We start from the raw sequence: 19,979 nt of genomic DNA, 5'->3' as shown, positions 1-19,979 counted from the left end.
TGAGTTAGTAAGCGTAACTAACAATGAACCAAGTACACTATTTATATACTTTTTGCAAATATTAGGTATACCTATGCATTCATAATTGTGTGGAAACACATAGAAAAGGATCTAAAAATGTTCTAGCTTGTAAAACAATGATTTCTTCTGGAGAAGAGACCAGGGCTGGGGACATGGATAGGAAGGTATAGACAGCCACTCTCACCTTCTCTTCCCTTTGAATTCACTGTGTTTTGGGAGCAGCCTTCATGATATCATTTTATTCAATCATTTTTATCCTTTGGGCCCCTGTGTCCCAGGCATTGCCATGACTCAGACCTGATGTAGTTGATAACCTCATAAGGGAGAACTCTAATCATATAATGAACAAGATAAAAACATGCTATAAATTATAGTAAGTGAGATCCAGCAACAGAGCAAGGTAAAGAAACAGAACGACAAGGCAACTTAGTTTATTTGATTTAGATTTGGGTGGAGAGGATGAACTTTGAGAATAACAATTAAAGAGACCTGAAGGGTGGACTGTAGTTAACTAAAGAGAAAATAATACTTCCAGGTCTGAGGAACAACATTTGCAAAAGTGTTGAGGTTGGAGAAGGCAAGACACCTAGCAAGCTGTCCAAGGTCACATAGGGGTTGGAGCTCAGGCCATGCAATTCCTGTGCTCCCTCATGGAACTACTGTGCATTCTTGCCTTAATAAATTCTCAGGGACCTTAAAGAAAGTTGTGATCCTAATTGTTAAAAGTACTGATCATCTATGAACACTTTTGTGGTGTGTTCTATCCCTTGGTGATTTTCTCAAAAGGCCGCAGGGTTTTCAAATTAGCGTGTCAGACTGTACTGGTTTTCATTTCTGTGATTTTCATTTCAGACTTCCCTGTTCACACCACATCCAAGAATGCCTGTAAGTAGCAGTACCACCCTGGTACAACTGTGCCCTCTGCATGGAGGTGATGTGCAATGTGGGTGGAAAGAGGGGCTGGGGTGGTTCTGATTCTCAGCCCTTCATGCCAGTGAACCAGGCAGTTGGGGTTCTAGGTGGGAACCACTTTCTGCTAGGAAGGGCATTCCAGGGCATCAACCAGGACTCAAGGGCAAAAGCCACACTTCTTTTTGGGTAAAGTTAATTCTGTAGTGCCCAGGGCTACTGGTGGTTTTAAAAACAGAATGATCTGAGATTGCAGAATGTGCAAGATCAGAAGGAGCCAGGCATGGTGGTGCATGCCTGTAATCCTGTCAGTCTGGGATACTGAGGAAGGAGCACACCAAATTTGACCCTAACTTGGGCAACTTGGTAAGCTCCGGTTTCAAAATCAAATAAACAAGGACACAAGAACTGGAGATAGACCTCAATGTGAAGGCCTTGGGTTCACTCCTCAGAAACACACACACACACACACACACACACACACACACACGCACACACACATGCACGCACGCACATGCACACACTAAGCTTGAAAGGGGGAGAGAGATGGTCTGCAAATATTGGCAGTGAAGGAAACCAGACCTTGAAGCATTCCTAAAAAGGCAGGGAATGAAAGGGGGAATATCCCAGCTTCCTTAAACCCTTGTGCAGAATGGAGGGGGCCTGTGGGGGTGGCTCATGGGCATGCCCATGCCCATGTCCAGTGGGTAGGGCTATTAGAGGGTATGGGGATCCATCAGGTCTGCAGATGCCACATTGGAGAGAGAAACCAGTCCTAAGTTGGAGGAATGGAGTATAGACAAATGATCATTACAGACATGTGGACATTACAGTGGAGAATGCAAGCTGGAAGTCAGGAGGTGACTCAGAAGTGGCATCTCAGGAAGGGTCTAGGGAAGCCACTCCTCACCCTACAGTGGATATTCCATGCTGTCCCTGACAGTGCCTGGCATCTGCTAGGAGGATTCTGAATCCCAGAAGTGAGGGTTGGCTTGCTAACATCACTTGGGGGCAAAGGTAGAAGTCAGCAAGGCTCCCACATTCAGAAACTATTGACAGAACAGCCACTGTTTCTCAGCAGTGAGGCACTGCCTCCTGATTCCTGGGTGCTGGGGCAGGACTGTCTTGAGTATCTTTCCTGGGAACCCTCAGAGTTCCCACAGGTCCCTCACTTGTCTCCCTGCAATCCCTTCCCCCTACCTTCATCCACTCTGTCACCATAAACTGTCCCCACAGCCCTTTTGTGTCTATGGGTTGCACTGTTCATGACTGGAGGGCCAGGTGGAGTTTCACACCGCAGGAAATGCTCTGGGAAGGAAGTATGCTGAAAATTATGGTATTATTGTCCTTGGTGAATGGGGTTGACATATCCTTCTGGGATGGTTGGCCATGGAGATTCTAGAAGGAAGGAGCTGGCATCTTTTGAAGCCTCCTCTTTGCCAAGCTTTGAGAAATACTTGGCAAAAGCAATCTCACTTAATAGGAGGTTATAGCTCTGCCAGGGGGACTGTGTAGACTCCAATCAGTAGGTGATGTCGACAGAGGGAAGATCTGAGATCATGTGGGTACCAGTAAGAGAGTCCAAGAAAGGCTTGGGAGTAGAGGCTGGCCTGAGCTGCTGTGGCAAGGTCCCCAACATTTACCAGGGCATGGTGAGAAAATCAGTGGGAAACCATCACTGTGTCAGTTTTGTTTTCCCACCAAGTCTTAGGGCCAGCCAGCCGCAGGCTCTCTAGACATTAGAGTCTGCTTACAGGTATACCCAGGGTCTTCTCCAGACCTGAAGTTCTCCAAAGCCTGTACTCACCAACTCCTGCCTATGCAGAATTCTATTTTCTATCAAGGCACATGCCCATCCCGTTTTTTCTGTGAGTCTCTCTGTAGAAGGAGCACCCAAAGACCCTGAATGGGTCAGAACAATTTTGGACAATGCTAGGTCTGCTTCTTAGGGGAGGCCTACTCCATTTAGCATTTTGGACGTTGTGCTCTAGTTGTTCGCTGTTCTTCCACAGAGTTCGACAGATCTACCCAGTCTCCCATGGCAGCTCTTCAGTCTACCATTGAACTTCTGCTTCTGTGAGACAGAGACGGCCTATGTGTCCTGCAGATAGGAAAGCTGAAGTCAGCAGGGGTCACTAATTTTCCTGAGGTTACACTGCCAATGAAGCAGAGCCCAAGACCTCAAGCAGTCTGTATTTGCCTAAAGTTCAGACTATTTTCACCATACCCACCTGTCCTTGCTCCTCTTTTGCGAGATGTCTGGCTCTTCAACCTTTCAAAGACAAGCACCTGAGCCCCTGAAGCCTCCCTTTGATGCAGCCTTGGCTGTGGGATGGTGATCTCCTGTCCCGCTATGCTTTCCAGGAGATGTGTTGGGAATCCCAGGGGTGGCACCTGTAGCCTCAAGGAGTGGAAGGATCCAGTCCTCAATCTCCCAGTGAATGGCACATCCAGGCATTGCCTTTCCAGCCTGTCCTACCTCCTTTTCAGCCAAAGTTAGACATGCTGTTCTGACCATCCAGAGTCTAGTGTTCAGCTCCCAGTCTATTCCCAAAGGTCTGATTCCCTCTAGCAAAGCACCCTCTCCACCTCTCCTATGCCCCCCCAAAAGGGGCATAGGAGACACCTCTTCCTCTCAGTCTTTGCTCCATCTTTATTCATTGATAAGCTGGAGGGACATGGGTCAAACCATACAAATGTAAAGCTACAACCTTAGCAGGTACCATAAAGGACAGACGCTGGGCTCCAAGAGTCCTTAACAGAAGGACTTCATGATTTGAATTTCCACTTCCTTGAAGAAGGGATTCATGCCCTCAGATCTGAAAGATAAGTCAAATAGGTCAGTCTCTCAGGGGAGTGGGAGAAAGATCACTTCCATCAGCAGAGAAAGCCTTTGGGGAGTGGTGTTGAACCAAGTGTATCCCTAGGACTCGGGGTGGGTTTTACATCACATATGAGGGCCAGACACGTGCCATAGGAGAGGAGAAGGTCACTCTCAATTCAGTATGACTGAATCCTGTGCTTCTACCAAACAGGGTGAACAAGGGCCTAAAGGAGAGAAGGGCGACCCAGGACTGCCTGGGGAACCGGTGAGTGAACACCCCTCAGGCTGCTCCACTCAGTCCCACTGTGCACCAGGCCTCTGGGGAGACCAGGCCTTCAGGGCCGGCTACCTGCAGTTCTGTCTTGTAGAGTCCAACGTCCAACCCCGGATCCCTGGTGAACTCAGCGTGACCCCTTTCTAGTCCCTTGGGACTCTGATGACATCCTCTCAGGGGACCTCAGATTGTACCCACTGCATGCAGTCTTCCAAGAGTTAGGGTGCTGAACTCCTCATGGACAGGTTGTTTCATTGCAGGGCCATCCTGGAGAACTAGGTCCTCGGGGACCCACTGGACCTCCGGTAAGATGGCTGTCTCTATCTATTGCTTCAGAGACTCCAGAGGGTGGGATGTCCTTATCCATCCCAGTCCTAACCCTTTAACACCTGGAATTTTGAAAATGTTTGCCAGGTGCAGGGCCCAGAGCATCCCAGAGCCTTAGGGCTGCATCCTCCAGTGTATCCTGGAAAGCTGCCACCCCGGTGGCCTTGCTTCTGGAAACCTGGCTGTCCCTGCCCCACCACCAAAAACCGGCCAACTTCCTGCAAGTGCTGCCTTAGGTGCAGTGCAATTTGGAGTGCAGTGCTCCCACTAGTCAGGGTGGTTCTGGGCTCCCAAAATGTTTTTCAGATGCAGAGAATCTGCTTCCCTCCCCAGCTTTAACTGGATGCCCTGGTTTAAGTGGGGACTGAGTCACAGCAGCATTTTGATGTTATTGTTTTCCTTGTTTGGGCATCTTCCCTAGGTCCCTGCAGGACAGGGGTTTTGGCCCTCTGGGGGCTCAGCACTGTGTGAGGGAGCTTATGGGACAGAATTGTCAGCCAGAAATCCCAGAGGCCTCTGGCTGGCTGCAGATGCAGTCAGATCGTGATGCTACTTTCCTGCTCTGGGCCAGGAATTTCTCTGTCCTTTTCAGGCCCTGTTCCAGTGCCTTCAGTATAGATCCACTGTTTCCCATAAGTTTTCCAGAGACTTTCTGGAGTCTCTGACTGCTTATATTTTCCCTTTTGTTTCTTGTACAGGGCACCAAGGGACAAGATGGTGCACATGGGGCTCCTGGAGCAGCAGGAAATCCTGTAAGCCCTATGTGCTTCCTGCTTTGTTGGGACCTCTTCCCACCACCCTCCCCCCCCACACACACGATTACCACCCCTCCCCCTGTGCCATTACCCTGTGAATATTCATCAGCATCTCCAGCATGATGCAGACTAAAAGCAGATGTGCCGTGATCTACTCAGACTTACGATCTCCATGAAACTGCAGTTTATCCGGAGCCCTGGTCAGTGCTCTCTGCACATTCTCCAAGCCCTTTCTCCATCCATGTAGGCAGCCACCACCACCCCGCAAAGTGGTTCATTCTCCAAGGCTTGTCCATGCCCCTCAGCTGACCTTCACTGCACCACAGCCTGTTCTTTGCAGCTCAACTCTGAATGGTTCCTTCTCCAGTATTTTTCTGCCCCATGCTCATGCTCAACATTAAGGCCGAACCTCCCCTGAAGTCCTCATGCATGGTTGGGGATATGGTCTCTGCCCTTTCAACTCTGTGACTGAGTTAAGTAATGGCTAGAACCCTTGCCTTGTGTCTCCCCACTCTATGTCTGAAGCCCACTCACTTGAGGAGGGCCTGGTTAGGATGTCACAACACTCAAAAGGTGAAGGTTCTTCAGACTCCTAGAGGGATGGCAAATTGGCGCAGTTCCAACCAGCCACACAAAACAGGCTTAGGGGATGGCCAGGACCAGTATTAGTGTTTGTTAGATTTGGCCTAGGATTCTAAACTGCTTCTGTCTATGACTAGGGTGCTCCTGGACCTGCAGGGCTCCCCGGTCCCAGTGGCCTCCCTGGAAGTGTGGTGAGTAATTGGGAGCACTGACTGTGGGCCTGCCTTACTGTCCACTAAGTGAACTTAGTTATGTTCCGTGAGACTCAGCCCAGTTTCATAGGTGGGAAGACTGATGTCCTGACAAAGTTTACAGAGAAAGTTAGCAAACCTAAGTCACCAGGTAACACTTTATCTCCTCAAGTAGTACATGGAATTGCCACTGCAGACAGGCTGCACTTTTCACTGACGTTAGAATCAACATCATACTTTGCCTTAGAAGAAACAGAACCTAGAGAAGTCAAAGTTCTCTGACTCACTGTGAGGACACCAGGATTTCAAGCCCAGCTGTCTCACTGGCTTGTGTAGGGCTTTGGCAAGGCTCTCATGGAGGTCTCAGCAGCAGGTGGACCCACTACTGAGATCCCACCCCACTTGTCTTGCTGAGATCTGAGATCACACCTCTCTGCTGTGGGAGCCCCTCATGTCTGCTAATGGACTAGCTTTATGATTCACCATAAAAATTGATTTAGACTTTAAAGTCATTCAATAAAACACACAGCAATATCTAGTCAAGAGCTGCAGAGAATTTATCCTCCACTATGCATTTAGGTCTGTGTTGTACATTCATCAGCCTTTGCAGGTCCTAATCCTAGTGGCTTAGAGGACAAATACTGGGAAGCTCCATGTTCTGGGCACCCTTCTTGCTCCATCACGTGTTAATTCATTTGCTATGAGCCTAACACTCCTGTCAGGTGATCTTATTATTGACTCAGTTTTACACAGATGAAAACTGAAGCACAGGGAGACTGAGTGAAGGAGTGAGTGTTTGCAGAAGCTGCTGACACCTTACCTGTATAGCCTCACTTTCCCATGGTGCAATGCAGCCATCCCTGCCTTCCTAGGCCTGAAGGTCTCCCTGGCCACCCAGCCATGTGACAAGTGGCCAGTAGCACCACCATAAGCAGCCCTGAGACCACAGCGCACAAGCAGCTGGCCCCTGTGCCCTCAGGTGGGGCTGCTCTTCCATGTGTCCTAGGTGGGCTCCCAGACCTCACAGCAAGACTGAGATAGAGTTGCATACAATGTGTTTCTAGCTGCATATCCTCTTCTTTCTCATCTTCCTACTGGGGGATCCTGAGAAAGCTTGCCCTTGAGATTTGTCTCAAAATGAACTTGTGGGGAATCTGGCAACACTATTGAAGCAGGTCTTTGGCACTGAACCTATGTTCTTTGGGTCATCTACATCCTCCCTGGTGTCTTCTCTTGTGAAGTCCTTCCCTCCCAGAGCTCACAGCCCAAGGGCAGGCAGAGCCTGCTCTGAAGAGTGCTTCTGTGCAGGATGCAGTCAGACAGGGAAAAGACAGACCTTGGGAATTTAAGTCTGGAAGGGGGACAGGTGGGACAGAACTAGAAGGAGACAATCACTCCTCCATGGGGACTATGAGACATCGAAAAGCTCACTTTGTAAATAATCTTTTTCAGGGCTCACCTGGCCTGAGAGGCCCCCCTGGGAAAGACGGAGAGCGAGGCGAGAAGGTAAAACCAACACAGTCTCTCAGCATAGAGACGTTTATTCTCAGCCGCTAAGAGCAGTGAAGGAAGAGCTCACCTTGCTCGGGGCTGGTTTAGGACCCAGGAATCAGAAGAGATTCACAAATAGGAAAGAGGGAGGAAAATGAGTCTTCTCACTATCTCCTTTACCCTTCCAAACAGGCCTCTGAGTCAGATGAGTGCCCATTTTAAAGATGGAGATGGAGGCTCTGAGAGGTTAATTAATTCACCCAACGCCTCATAGGTAGTTAACCTCAAAGTTGTATCTGTCTGACTCCAAATTCTGCTTTCTCTCCATTCTGTGCCCAGTTAATCCACTGTGCATCTGTGATTGAAGGTAAACCCCAGCAAGCTGTGACAAAGTTGTGTTCATCAGGGAGGAGACAGAGGAAGGTCAACCACCAGTTTAAAAAGTCCCAAAGGCTGAGGAAAATCCATACCTCTTGCCCATTCTCCTACTGAGCACTTTAGGAAGTATCTCATGTTCATTGGTGACACTGAGCTAGACCTTGGGAAATGCTAAGTGCCCATTTGAGGGACTCAGGTGAGATAGATGACTTCAGACCCAGGTGAAATGCCAGCTGTGTGTGGAAGAGTGTGAGCCAGAGACCAGCCGAGACCACCAGGCTTGTGTAAAAGCAATACGGTGTGGAATTTATTGCGTGTGCTTGGGTGCAGCCAGACAGAGGGCGATAAGGCCGTCTGTACAGAGTGAAGAGAAGTAAGTTTTTTTTAAATGGGGCTTGAAAGAAGGCAAGGGACATTAGGTGGGAAGATCTTAGTGAATATCAGGGGTCAAAGTTCTTTGGATATTTTGTGCCTCAGTGGGCAAATTCCTTGAGGTGTCCAGTGTGAATGCTTGAGTCCAATCTCCAGATGTCTGGGTGTTTTGGAGGATTCCATGCTTTTTTATGACATCCTGTGTTTACCAAAGGCACTGGTGCTGAGCTAATAACAATGCCTCTGCTGCAGGACAAATTGGGTACTGGGAGAGCCGTGTCTGAATTGAGCCTTACATTCCCATCTTTTTGTTATGATAAACAAAAAAGGAAAGGAAGAAGAAAAAGTGAGATGGGCACTGTTTCTCATGAGTGCTTCCTGCTTGCCTGTGGGCTGAGTGGGCAACCTAGCAGGAAAGGACACCTGGGGGAACTGTTTTATATTGAGGGGAGGAGAAAAGTAACAGCTGCTGATTAGTGATTGTTTAAATGCAGTCTTGTAAGAACTGTGGCAGGAGGCTGAAAGGACAGGCCCTGAATAAGAGAAGGGTGATTATACAGACCAACAGTCTGGTAAGGAAAGTAGCCATGGGTCCTGTCTGGAGGATTTGTAAGAGGGACTATAGAGAAGGAGGTCATTTATATATTGTATAAGGTGAGAGGCTGTGGTGGATTGACAGCTGGCGGTCAACTTATAACCCCCAGCTGAACTGAGTAAGCATGGTGCTGCGTGTGGGATGCCCACCTGAGGATTGTTGCCAGCAGCATAAGAAGCAGAGCTGGAGAAAGAGGCTGTTTGGAGCTGGTAGAAGCTGTTGGGACCCTGTTGGAAGCTGGGAGAAGATGTAAGGAACTGTTGGTTCTCTTGGAAGAGCTGGCTTTCCTCATGAACTTGGCTGTTTTCATCCTCCAAGGAGCTCAAGACCTTGTTGTTGCTAAAAATGGCTTTGGTTCACCTTGGGGGAGTTCTGGTCCTCACTTTGAGCACTGCTTCCTGGCTCTGGAGGGGACGATGGTGCACTGCTCAGTCTTCTGGAGAAACTTGTTGCATTGGCTTTCCTGATGGGAACTCGGCTTTCCTCATCATCAGAGGAGCTCAGGACCTCACTGTTGCTGAGGATGGCTGTGGTACTTTTCAGGGGAGCTCTGGTTTCTATTTTGAGCATTGCTTCTGGCTCCAGTGTAGATCCCTCAGCCTGCTAGCACAGATCTTTCATCCTACTGGCACAGACTTTCTAGATTTCACCACTGACTTTGGGTCTTCCCAGTGCAGATCTGTAAAACAGGCCTGCATGAAATGTTGTTGTGGGCTCTGAGCCTCCAACTGGACTCATGGGAGGCATTGTTATGGGCTCTAGGTCTTCAGCTGGACTCATGCCAGACATTATTATGGGATCCAGGCTCTCAGCTGGAATCTTTGGTCTTTAGTGTGTGGACAGATTTCCTGCACTCTCTTGTATATGACTTTTTGGGTAATTGTTGTAAATAATCTTATAAAATATGTGTCCTGTATTATATTCTTCTCCTTGCAAAATCCCCCCAAGCCCCAAACCAATGCAGAGATGGATGTGCAGAAGAAGACCAAATCAGGGCAAAGACCTGACTGAAGTAGAGGTGAAGAGAGGTTGTATGGAGAAGTGTAAGGGAATGGGAAAGAGGCATCTCTCAAATCTAGGATGAGTGATGGGTAGTAGGTGGGGGATAGGAGATAAAAGGGCACATGGGCTGGGCATCACAAGATGGATAGGAAGGACTATCTAGTTGATACCATGGAGATCTTGTACTAATCTGTAAGTGCCACTTACTCTTTGGGTAGGGAGAACTGTAGTGTTGGAGAGTTGCTAGGAACCAGAAGACTATGTTGGAACAGGCAAGAGATAATTAGCTTTAATCCCCTCAGAGTCTGATTGGGGACAGAACATTGGTGCTGGGATGGATGGGGTGATCTGGCTTTAGTGGGATGGTGAGCAGTGTCTGGTTGAAAACCTGGGAAGGGAAAGAGGTGTCCCAGACCCTAGGGTTTAGATCTGAGGAGGAAATGGGAGCTTTGGGTGAGGCCAGAGATGGAGAAAAGTGAGCGGTGAGAAAAGCAGGATGAACATCAGGAATGATGTGAGCCACAGACAGTTTGGGTAGGATATCTCGTCCAAGGAGGGGAATGATCAGAAAAGAGTGGAAGAAAAATTATTGACCTAGTTGACACTAAACTGGAGAAGTTTTCAAAGGCCTGGAGACTTGGCTGTCAATACCCACAACAGAAGTTGAGGCCAAGGAGACTGGTCTTTGGAAAAAAGGCAAGATGGGAAGAGTTGCCCCAGTGTCAGTGACAAAAGATATGGACTTATCCTCCACCTTAAGAGTTACCTAATCTTGGCTTCTGAGATAATTCAAGGGGCCTCTGAAGCTTCTGGGCAGTGTCAGTCATCCATTGTCAGTCTGAGGAGATCTGGGAGAGAGCTGACTGAGGGCCCCTGAGAGCTGACTGCAAGGGTGGATACCAATATGGGGCAGTCTGACTTCCACTGGGGGCTCCCACAGCAGGTGGGGCATGGCTTTGAAGGAATCCTAGGCTGCGGGTGTTCCTTAGCCCAGTGGCCAGGCTGGTGGCATTTAAAGCACAGCCCAAGAGATATACCCTTGGGTTGGGGAGCCCTGGTGGGACTTTGATCCAGCCTGCAGCTCTGGGTTTCTTACACTGGACACAAACAGAATGTAGAAAGGTGCTATTTGTGGGCAACTTATTCCCTATTATTGAAAATTTTGAATGCCAAATTTATTAACTCCTGCTAAGTTTGAGGTCCTGCCTCCAGTTTCTGTAACTTTTTATGAATTTCTGGGGCACATTGGGTAATAAAATGCATCTTTAGAATTAATTGGCCTTCTGGGTCCAGGGCTGTATAACATCCAAGGGCAACAGCCATGCAGGACAGAAACTGAGCCAGATTTTCATCTCCTCTCTGTGTGGTTTCCTTAAGCCTGTCGTAATTGACTGCCCTGTGTGCTGCCTTGCGGAGCCCTTCACCTAAGCAAATGAACATATAGTTAATGGCTCCTTCAGATGGAGGATTGCCCATACTCATTTAGGCAATTAAAGTTCCAGTTCAGGTTTGCTTGGGAGATGGCTGTAGCTCCCTCCTGAAGGTGAGGTTCAAGGTGCCTGCAGTCATCAGATGCATCCTGGGCTAAGGTCTAAATACATTTCCATTCCTCAGTGAAAGGGTAGAAGAAAGAAGGATATTTAGGTCATCCCAGGTGAGATCCTAAGACTGTGCAAGGTACTGAAATTCTTGGATATATTTGGTGGGGTTGGTAAGAAAGGAAACCAGACACTGACTAGTGTGAGACAAATTGGACAGGGAAAAGGAAACATGAACCCAAACAATTCCCTCCGTCCTTGCCACCTCCTGAAGTGGAAATTGAGAAGCTGGGGTTGAGGAAGGAGCACCAAGCTGCAGTCTGGATCGATTATAGTGTGGAGTTGTATGAGACTGAACGTGTGGAAGAGGCATTGATTTGGAGGGAATGTCTGGATAGATACATGAGACAGATTTCCAGTCAGCTGGAGGCTGCTCCAGAGGAAGTGGCTCAGCCATGGCAGCTGCAGTTGAAGGTGCTGCCAGAGGAGCAGGGGATACGGGAAGTTGTTCAGCTGAGGAGGCAGAGGATGCCAAGAGAAAGTGAGGTCAGCAGTTTCTCCCTGGTGAGGGAGGAATTTGCATGGGAGGGAAGTGGAGGGGATGCGAATGGAAGGGAAAGGAGGAGAATTTAAGAGGAATGGCATGAAGAACACAGATTAGGAAAACTTCAGAGTATAAAGAAGGCCTGGATATAAGCCACTTCAGACCACTTCTTTAGCCTATGAGGTAATTGTCCAGATTCCCCAAAAGGGATATATTAAACATACCATGGACAGGCCACTGAGGTCCATTGCTCACACTGTAGCTGTGCCATGTTACATAAAAAGATTAGCTGCTTGGTCTTCAGATCAGGAGAGAGGTGGAGAGATGCAAGATTCCACAGAAGGCAAGATAAAGGAGATGAACAGGGGATGGAATATGGATTTTTTCTTATTGGAGCACAGAGAGAAGGTGTGAAAGAGCAGCTGGCTTTCTCGGTGGACGTCTCCAGAGTAGACCCAAAGCTGAAAAATTTGAGCATATGGCCAAGGCAGATGTCAGACACCAGAGGGAAGCAGTCTTCTCCGGAGTGCTTTTCAAGACCAGTGCTGGAATTTTAAAAAGCTTGAAAAGCAGGGGTGAGCCTCTCTCTGACTTTATGGGGAAAACAAAAGGTATACAAGGAGGAAGAAAGGGGGTGAGTGATGGGTGGCTTACATATCTGAAACACGCAGCAAGATATGGCACAGCAGAAGCAGCAGGAACTGTAGAAGCTAAGGTCTGAGGGACTGATGTCACCGAGTGGTCTCAGTCAAGGGGAAGGAGGCTCAGGAAAGAGCTTGAGATCCCCAAGTAGAGGGAACTTTCCCTGTCTCTGTGACCCACGTTTTGGTGTAGGGTGTAAAGAACAAAGCGAGGCAGAGACCACTCAACAGGCTTGTGTGAAAGTAGTGAGACATATGGTTTAATCCCTGGGTGCAGGCAGACAGGGTGATAAGGCCATCTGTGGGGAACAAAGGAAGTGGGCCTTTTTTAAATAGAGCTTGAAAGAAGGCAAAAGACATTTGGCTGAAATATCTTAATAAACCTCAGTGCTCAAAGTTCTCTGGATGTGTCGTGCATGAGTGGGCAAAGTCCTTGAGGCATCCAGTTTTGGAGGTTGGGTATTGGGACAGTCATGTCCAAATTAAGCCTTGTACCAGCTCCCATGTCCTAGTTGTGCAGCTCTAAACTAGGCTGACAGTAGTGGTTCTCAACCTTCCAGCATGTGTATTTGTCACAGCTAGCTCCAGTAGGTAGAGACCAAGAAGTCTGCTAACAACCTCACAATTTAAGGATAGCTTCCCACCCCACCAAAAATCATCCACCCCGAATGTCAGTAGTGCCAAGACTGTGAACACCTGAGCTGAATAAAAGGCATCATCTTCCCAAATTTGTACAGCTGTAAATGTGTGATGCACATGCATATGTTGGTCCCAGGTTGCAAAGATTAGCTGGGGAATTGGGGAATCATGTGCAGAGTGCTCAGCAGAGGATAGATGGTGAGGGACTGATGGCAATTCTGTCCTTTCCACCCCACATGATGGGCTTTCACTCAGAGATTTACATAGGTGCCCCCAGAACCCTGGTACACCTGATGGTTCATTCTCGGGGGACCCTCTCAATACATAAGTGTCCAAACTTTTCATGAAAAGTTCTTCAAGCCCATTTTGCCTGCTACCTTTTTGAGAAGGGATTGTTTGTCTTTTACATGTTTGTAAAATTTAACAAGAGTAGATGTAGATTTTGCATTTTGGCAAAAGGCTCAGTTTTAAAATACGTGCTTCAGAGAAAAAAAAAATGTTCTATTGCAAGAAAATGACCAACCATCCTGTGGAAAATGGCTTGACATTTTGGAGTGTTGAGTGATCACACGCTTAGTAATAACCATTAGTGGTAAAGGTGCTAAAATTATTTGGAAAATGATAATACAATCTTAGACTTCAGAGTAGGAGCAGAGCACCTAAATTAAATAAGGAGAAAACTCCACCCTCTCTGAGTTTTGAGTGTACTATGTGTGACCCCCCCGTATTATAAGTAAGGCAATGACAGTCGAGGAGGGGTGACCCAGATATGAAGTGTTTCATGAGAGCTAGTGGATCTTTCAAAAACTAGAAAATCAGTGGGCTATTAGCAATTTAAACTGTAGATGGAGCCAAATGCCTTTACTTGGCTAAGCAAAAGTGCGGACAGAGGTCTGAAGGAAACCCAAGGTTGTGTTTGAAATGGAACCTCCAGTGTTCTGGTAAAATTCCTTGACCCTGCAGCAGGCTCCTTTTATTTTACCATGTCCAGAGGCTTGCCTGGTACTGAGGAGGCTGATTTTACTCTAGGCATGGAGAGACCCTCTCCATCACTTGCTTTGACATCCTTGGCTCCTCTCACCTCATCCAGACTGAAAGTCTAAAGACATCAGGACTGCAGCTTAGCAGGGAACCCTGCTTGGGGAAAGGTGCCCCTCCAGCTCTGCATTCTATCCAGTGCCCCACATGGGCGCTGTTCATAGCTTTGAGGTCAGAAAGGTGAGCATGGTTTGGAACAAATTCAAATCCTAACTTCTCAGCATATCTAGGTGTCTGCCTCCACCCCCTTTAGAGCAACAAGCTTTGCTTATATTAGTGAGGACCTGTTATGTGACAAGTGGTTATGTTTTGTCTTTAGAGCTCCAGGGACCAAGCTGAGTGTCAAATACTGGAAAGATGTCAGAGAGGGCTATAAAGTCTGTATAATTGAGCTGTTTCACCCAGGAATGCACAGTCTAGAGCAGGATGAGCTTCCTGCTCTTGGAGGAGTTTGAGCAAATCAGCTGAGGAGACACTGATGGTCCTCTAGAATAGGGTGGAAGGTGTCTTAGGTAGTGACTGATGTCCTTACATGTCCTTGTTCCACATCACATACATTGATTAGCATTGCTGTTATAAAGTATTAGACTCAGTGACCTAAACAACAGGAACTTGTAAGCTCACAATTCTGGAGACCAGAATTCCTAAATCAAGTGTTGGCAAGGTTGGCTCCCTCTCAGTACTGTAAGGGAAGGATCTGTTCCAGGCACTCTTCTTGGCTCCTCCACATCCATCTTCTCCCTGCATCTTCACATCATCTTCCCTCTGCCTGTGTCCAGGTGTGTCTTTCTGAAAAGAATACCAATGTGTTAGTCACTTGCTCAGCACTGAGATGAAATATTCAACTCCTGTAATTAAAGGAAGTGAGGTTTACTTTGACTCATGGTTTCACAAGACTCAGTTCATGGTTGGCTGGTTCCAAGGAAGAAGTCGTGTTGTTGGGGGAAGGTGCACAACCCATGGCTTCCAGGAAGAAGTGAGAGAGAACTAAGTACAGGAATATGCCATTCCAGGTCACATCCAAAGTGACCCATCCATCTGATGAGGTCCCACTTTCTAGCACTGCATCTAGCTATTGAATTCATCAATGCATCCACTAATGAGGATTAGCACGCCCATGACCAAATCACCTTCCAAACACATGAGACTTTGGAGTGGACATTTTAGATCTCAACTATTATAACCAGTTATATTGGATGAGTCTCAAGGAGGGTCATAGTCCAGTGTACCCTCATTCTAACCTTAATAACACGTGCAAAGACCCTTTTTCCACATTGAGCTACTGAGGATTAGGACTTCAACATGTGAATTTTAGGGATACAATTCAACCTGTAACAACTTGTGCAGTCCATTTTTCTATGCACCTGGAGGTTGAGCTTTCTAAAAATTTCAGGACAAAGTAGAAAACCCACCAAACCACTCAAGCTGATTAACAATGGAATAGCTAAGCTAAACTCTGAAGAATCCCAATCCTGAAAAACGTCCAATTTTCTCTCCAGGGAGCTGCAGGTGAAGAAGGGAGCCCAGGGCCAGCTGGCCGCAGGGGTGATCCTGGTACTCCTGGGGTCCCTGGGCCACCTGGAAAAGGGAATGATGGTGAACCGGTAAGTGGCAATTTAAGGGTAGGAGTGCATGTTTCTGTATCTGAGGAAACACAGTTAAAACTAGAAAACAGAAAGGAATAACAGAGTCACTACCAAACTGCAAAAACTGAATCAGAGCCAGTGACTGAGCTGGCTAGGAAAGGTCTGTGAGCACCAGCGGGCTTTAGTGTATAGTTTTCTACCCTTATCCAAGAGAGAACACGTTCCAACATGACCTGCAGACCTCTATACGTTGGGTAGGACTATGTCCTGTATTCTTCCAGTGCGTGCATATCTATGACAAGTTTAATTTATATATGAAGTACAGTAAAACGTTAACAGCAATAATAAAGTACAGCAATTACAGTAATAAAAGTTATTTAAAATTTACAAATTGTTTATTTTTGGAGTTTTTCATTTAATTTTTTCAGACTATAGTTGGCTGCAGGTAACTAAAACTTTAGAAAGAAAAACCACAAATAAACAGGGATGGCTATTTCTGGCTAGTGCAGCACAATGTGGATGGCTTGCTGAATACCAGGCTGGGGCCAGATGCTGGGGACACAGACAGATTAGACCGCCTGTGCCCTGGAGATGCTCACAATCTGTAGAAAGACAATTAAGCAAACAAATGGTTCACAATGAACCTGGGTGTACAGTAGAGAAGGGCTGCTGTGTCCCTGTTATTGTTTTAGCAGTGTTTCCTGAAATAGACTCATAATTTTAATTCTGGCCATGAGTACTGCATCAGGCAAAACCCACTAGTATGAAATTGAACCTGTTCACATGGGCCACTTCTGGGTCTCAATAGCACAGTAAAGATAAAAGAGCTCAGGGTTTGGAATTAGGCAGGCCCTACTTTGAAACCTGACGTTGTCCCTTACTTATGAAAGCCTGTACTGTCAGTCTTTTGGAGAAAAACTAAGAGAGGTGGAGAATATTTTCATGGTCACAGAGAAGCAGCAGGTGGCAGTCAGAACTCACAACACCCCATGCCTCTGTGTTAGAAAACAGGTTCTGTTTCCTTTGTTCAAGTTACATCACAGTGAAAGTCCCCTATGTGTCTATCCCTACTCATTGAAGACTGCACCCAGCTTGGCACTGGTGGACAGTCAGTGCTCACACAGGGCTCTATAATTAACCTTGAATCATTCATTTCACCAGGGCCTGCGTGGATCACCTGGACTACCTGGACCCCCAGGAACCAAGGTAAGAACTTGTCAATCAAATGGTGGGTAGCCTCAGCTGCATTTAGGAAGGGACATTGGAAATGTTTGTTATAATCATCTCTGATGACCTCAGTCTACTTCCATATTTCTCCATTTATCTTACTTGACTTATTTTCTCATTGCTAAGACAAAATACCCAACACCCACAAGTTAAAAGAAAAAAGGTTTATTTCAGCTATTAGTTTGTAGAGGTTTTAGTCCATAATTGTCAGTCCATAATTGACTGGCTCCAAGGCAGGACAGCATAGCAGGAGAACAGTCCATGTTGTAGCAGGCAGAAGGCAGAGGAGCAGCAAACTGTAACAGCAGAGCAATAGCAGCAGCAGCAGCAGGAACAGCAGCAACAGCAGCAAGCCTGCCTTCCTTGTCTCTCTTTGTATTCCATCCAAGCTATAAGCTTAACAATTGGTACCACCCACATCCAAGGTGTGGCTTCCATTTTCCACACCCAGAACTATGATAATTCCAATTGGTGAATTAATTAATATCACACATTCTAGATCCCATTATCACATGCCCTAGGTCCAGCCAGCTTTGAAAAGCTGCAACTATGAGTCCATGAGGCTTTGGGGAGCACATCTAGATACAAGCCATAACAATATTCTATTTGACTAGAGATTCTATGACTCTTAATTATTATCTTGAAGTAGTGCCCACATAGTCAGTGCTTCATACATAGTTGCTGATTCAAGGAAATTGCAAGGGATATTGACTTTCAATTTGTTGAGCAATCTAAGTAATCTCAGATTATTAATTTAATTTTGGTAATATGATCCATAAACCTCAGAGGCTTAATACAATAAAACATTTTTCCTTATTCACATTAAATCTCAGGGGAGTCTTGGTGTGTGGGGAATTCTGATCCACACATCCATTCAGGAAGTCACATTTGATCCAGTAACTCTTCCATCCTTAAGGACCTGAGCCTCTTTTCCCAGATGCTTGGAATTCAGTGATAAAGAAGGGGTGAGAGAGTGGAGAATCTGGTGGGAAGAATTTATGAACCAGGCCCAGAGGCTGGTAATTTATATCCACCAGCTGTAGTGACAGTCATGACAGACTAGGGACTGTCATCTATCCATACACTCAGGAGGAAGAGACACTGGTGAATCCTACCAATATCTTCCTCAGTTCACTGGCAACCACAGTCTGAAGATGACTTTTCCCATGATGGGATGTTCTTATCAAAACTTTTCCTGAGCAGGCAGGGAGTGCCATGAAGTCAACTCTACAGTGAATCATCCCTTCATTTATGCGTTGATGACCAGCGCATTTATCATTTAACCCATTGCATATCTACTGACCTCATTCCTTCAGCTCAGATTCAGGGTGGGTTATGGGACAACAGGGAGGTCATGGTCCAGAGGGGAAATGGATGCATGAGCAGCAAAGTGGATAAGTTCTGGAGGAGGGAGGAGAGATCATATGGTGAGGCCAAATGGGGCTGGCCTGGTTTGATGGTGGGTGGCTTCTGGGAGGAGGTGGTGTTTGTCCTGGTTTTAGGGTCCATGTGTAGCTGACACAAGAAAGAAGAAGCAAGGAAGCAGTCCTCAACAGGGACACCAACTAGAAGAAGACATTGAGGCATGGAATAAAGTGCACTCAGAGAGTAGAATGAACTGTAACACACCCTCACATCAGTGGTAATTTTTTAACCAACTCACATGTACACACTTTAGAGATCCATCAATCATTGACATGTGCAATGTACATATTTCTGGCATTAACCTGATATGCATATTCACATTTATTCAAATAAAAGTTATTATAAATTTACATTCCCTATTACCAATTGCATACATTTACAAGAACATTTTTTTCCAGCATTCTTATGTGCTTTCAATGTCATGGCTGTGTCATGCCCTGAGTCACTTCTTGAGTCAGCTGGCATTTTTCTGAAGCATATTATCTTCCATCCCGGCTAGGATTTTAAGTCAGCACTTTGAGCATTCATACATGATACTGTGGTATCATGTATGATACCACATGCTTCAGTGGTATCCAGCACAGGAAAGTTTGGTGGTTGTATCTGTATTAAACTGTGTCTCATGATTTCCCTGAGTAAAGGGGCGGGCATCTGTCACCATCCTGACCTTGTGTTACTTAACATTGTAGTGTGAAAATGTGCTTTCCCCTAATTGTGATTGTACTGTCTGTGATCAAATGGTTTTGAAATGAAAGATGTATTTGCTTGATATAATACATGACTTTAGAAAAATTCATATGATTTTGCCAGAGATTGTGGGCATATAAAATGTTCTGTGTTCCTGGAGCCGTGGACATGTGTGGACTGTAAGACCTAGTGAATTTTCAGCCAGCTGAGGAGCATGTCGGTGGCCTCTGCCATCCGAGAGCCTTGCTTACACTGACATGCAGTGCTTACCTCTTCCCCCTCAGAGGAGAGGACCTTGGGACCTAGAGGACACCCATGGCTTCTGTGTTACTAGCTTTTTACCCTATGACAAAATACCTGAGGAAAACAACTAAAGGGAGAAAGGTTTGTTTTGGCTCATAGTTTCAGAGGATTCAGGCAGTGATTTGTTGGATCTATTACTTTGAGCCTGAGGCAAGCAGAAACATCAAGGTAGAGGGTGTGGCAAAAGAGGGAGAGGAAGAGGGAGAAGGAGAGGGAGGGAGAGAGATAGAGGGAGAGAGAAGATGGGTTCACCTACTGATGAAGCTAGAGCCTTATGATCTTCCAAAAGCCCAGCTCCGAACATATGAATTTAACTTTTGAGGGACAGCCTCTGAATACATGAGCTTTTGGGGAGACAATTTAGACACAAACCCCAACAGACTCTTAAGGGAAAGGAAAGGAAGGGAACCTGAAATGGCAGAGCAGCAAAATGGATTCAAATATCCTTTGTCTGTTATAGTGATTTATGACCATTTGTGTAATCATAGAATTTTTTCTTTGTTTTTATTCTGCAGCTGTCTGTGGGATTTCAGCAGCATAGTCATAGGACATGTTGTTACCTTTCTTTTTTTTTTTTTAATTTTTAAATTTTTTTTATTTTTTTGGTTTTTCTCCGGTACCGGGAACCGA

General features: G+C 46.4%; 1 protein-coding gene across 1 annotated transcript in view; it reads left to right on the top strand.

The window, feature by feature from the left end:
- Positions 1-19,979, top strand: part of Col22a1 (collagen, type XXII, alpha 1) — a gene marked incomplete in the record, with an annotated part of 274,405 nt that overhangs the window by 168,031 nt on the left and 86,395 nt on the right. Inside the window, 8 exon segments of the mRNA XM_013521350.1 lie at positions 874-906; positions 3,966-4,019; positions 4,289-4,333; positions 5,054-5,107; positions 5,830-5,883; positions 7,336-7,389; positions 15,621-15,725; positions 16,869-16,913. Of these exon segments, the coding sequence (XP_013376804.1) occupies positions 874-906; positions 3,966-4,019; positions 4,289-4,333; positions 5,054-5,107; positions 5,830-5,883; positions 7,336-7,389; positions 15,621-15,725; positions 16,869-16,913 (444 nt within the window).

This window comes from Chinchilla lanigera, unplaced genomic scaffold (assembly GCF_000276665.1).
Source record: "Chinchilla lanigera isolate Chin_1 unplaced genomic scaffold, ChiLan1.0 scaffold00060, whole genome shotgun sequence".
Taxonomy (NCBI): domain Eukaryota; kingdom Metazoa; phylum Chordata; class Mammalia; order Rodentia; family Chinchillidae; genus Chinchilla; species Chinchilla lanigera.
Note: the sequence above shows the minus strand (reverse complement) of the source record. Positions and strands in the feature narration are given on the sequence as shown.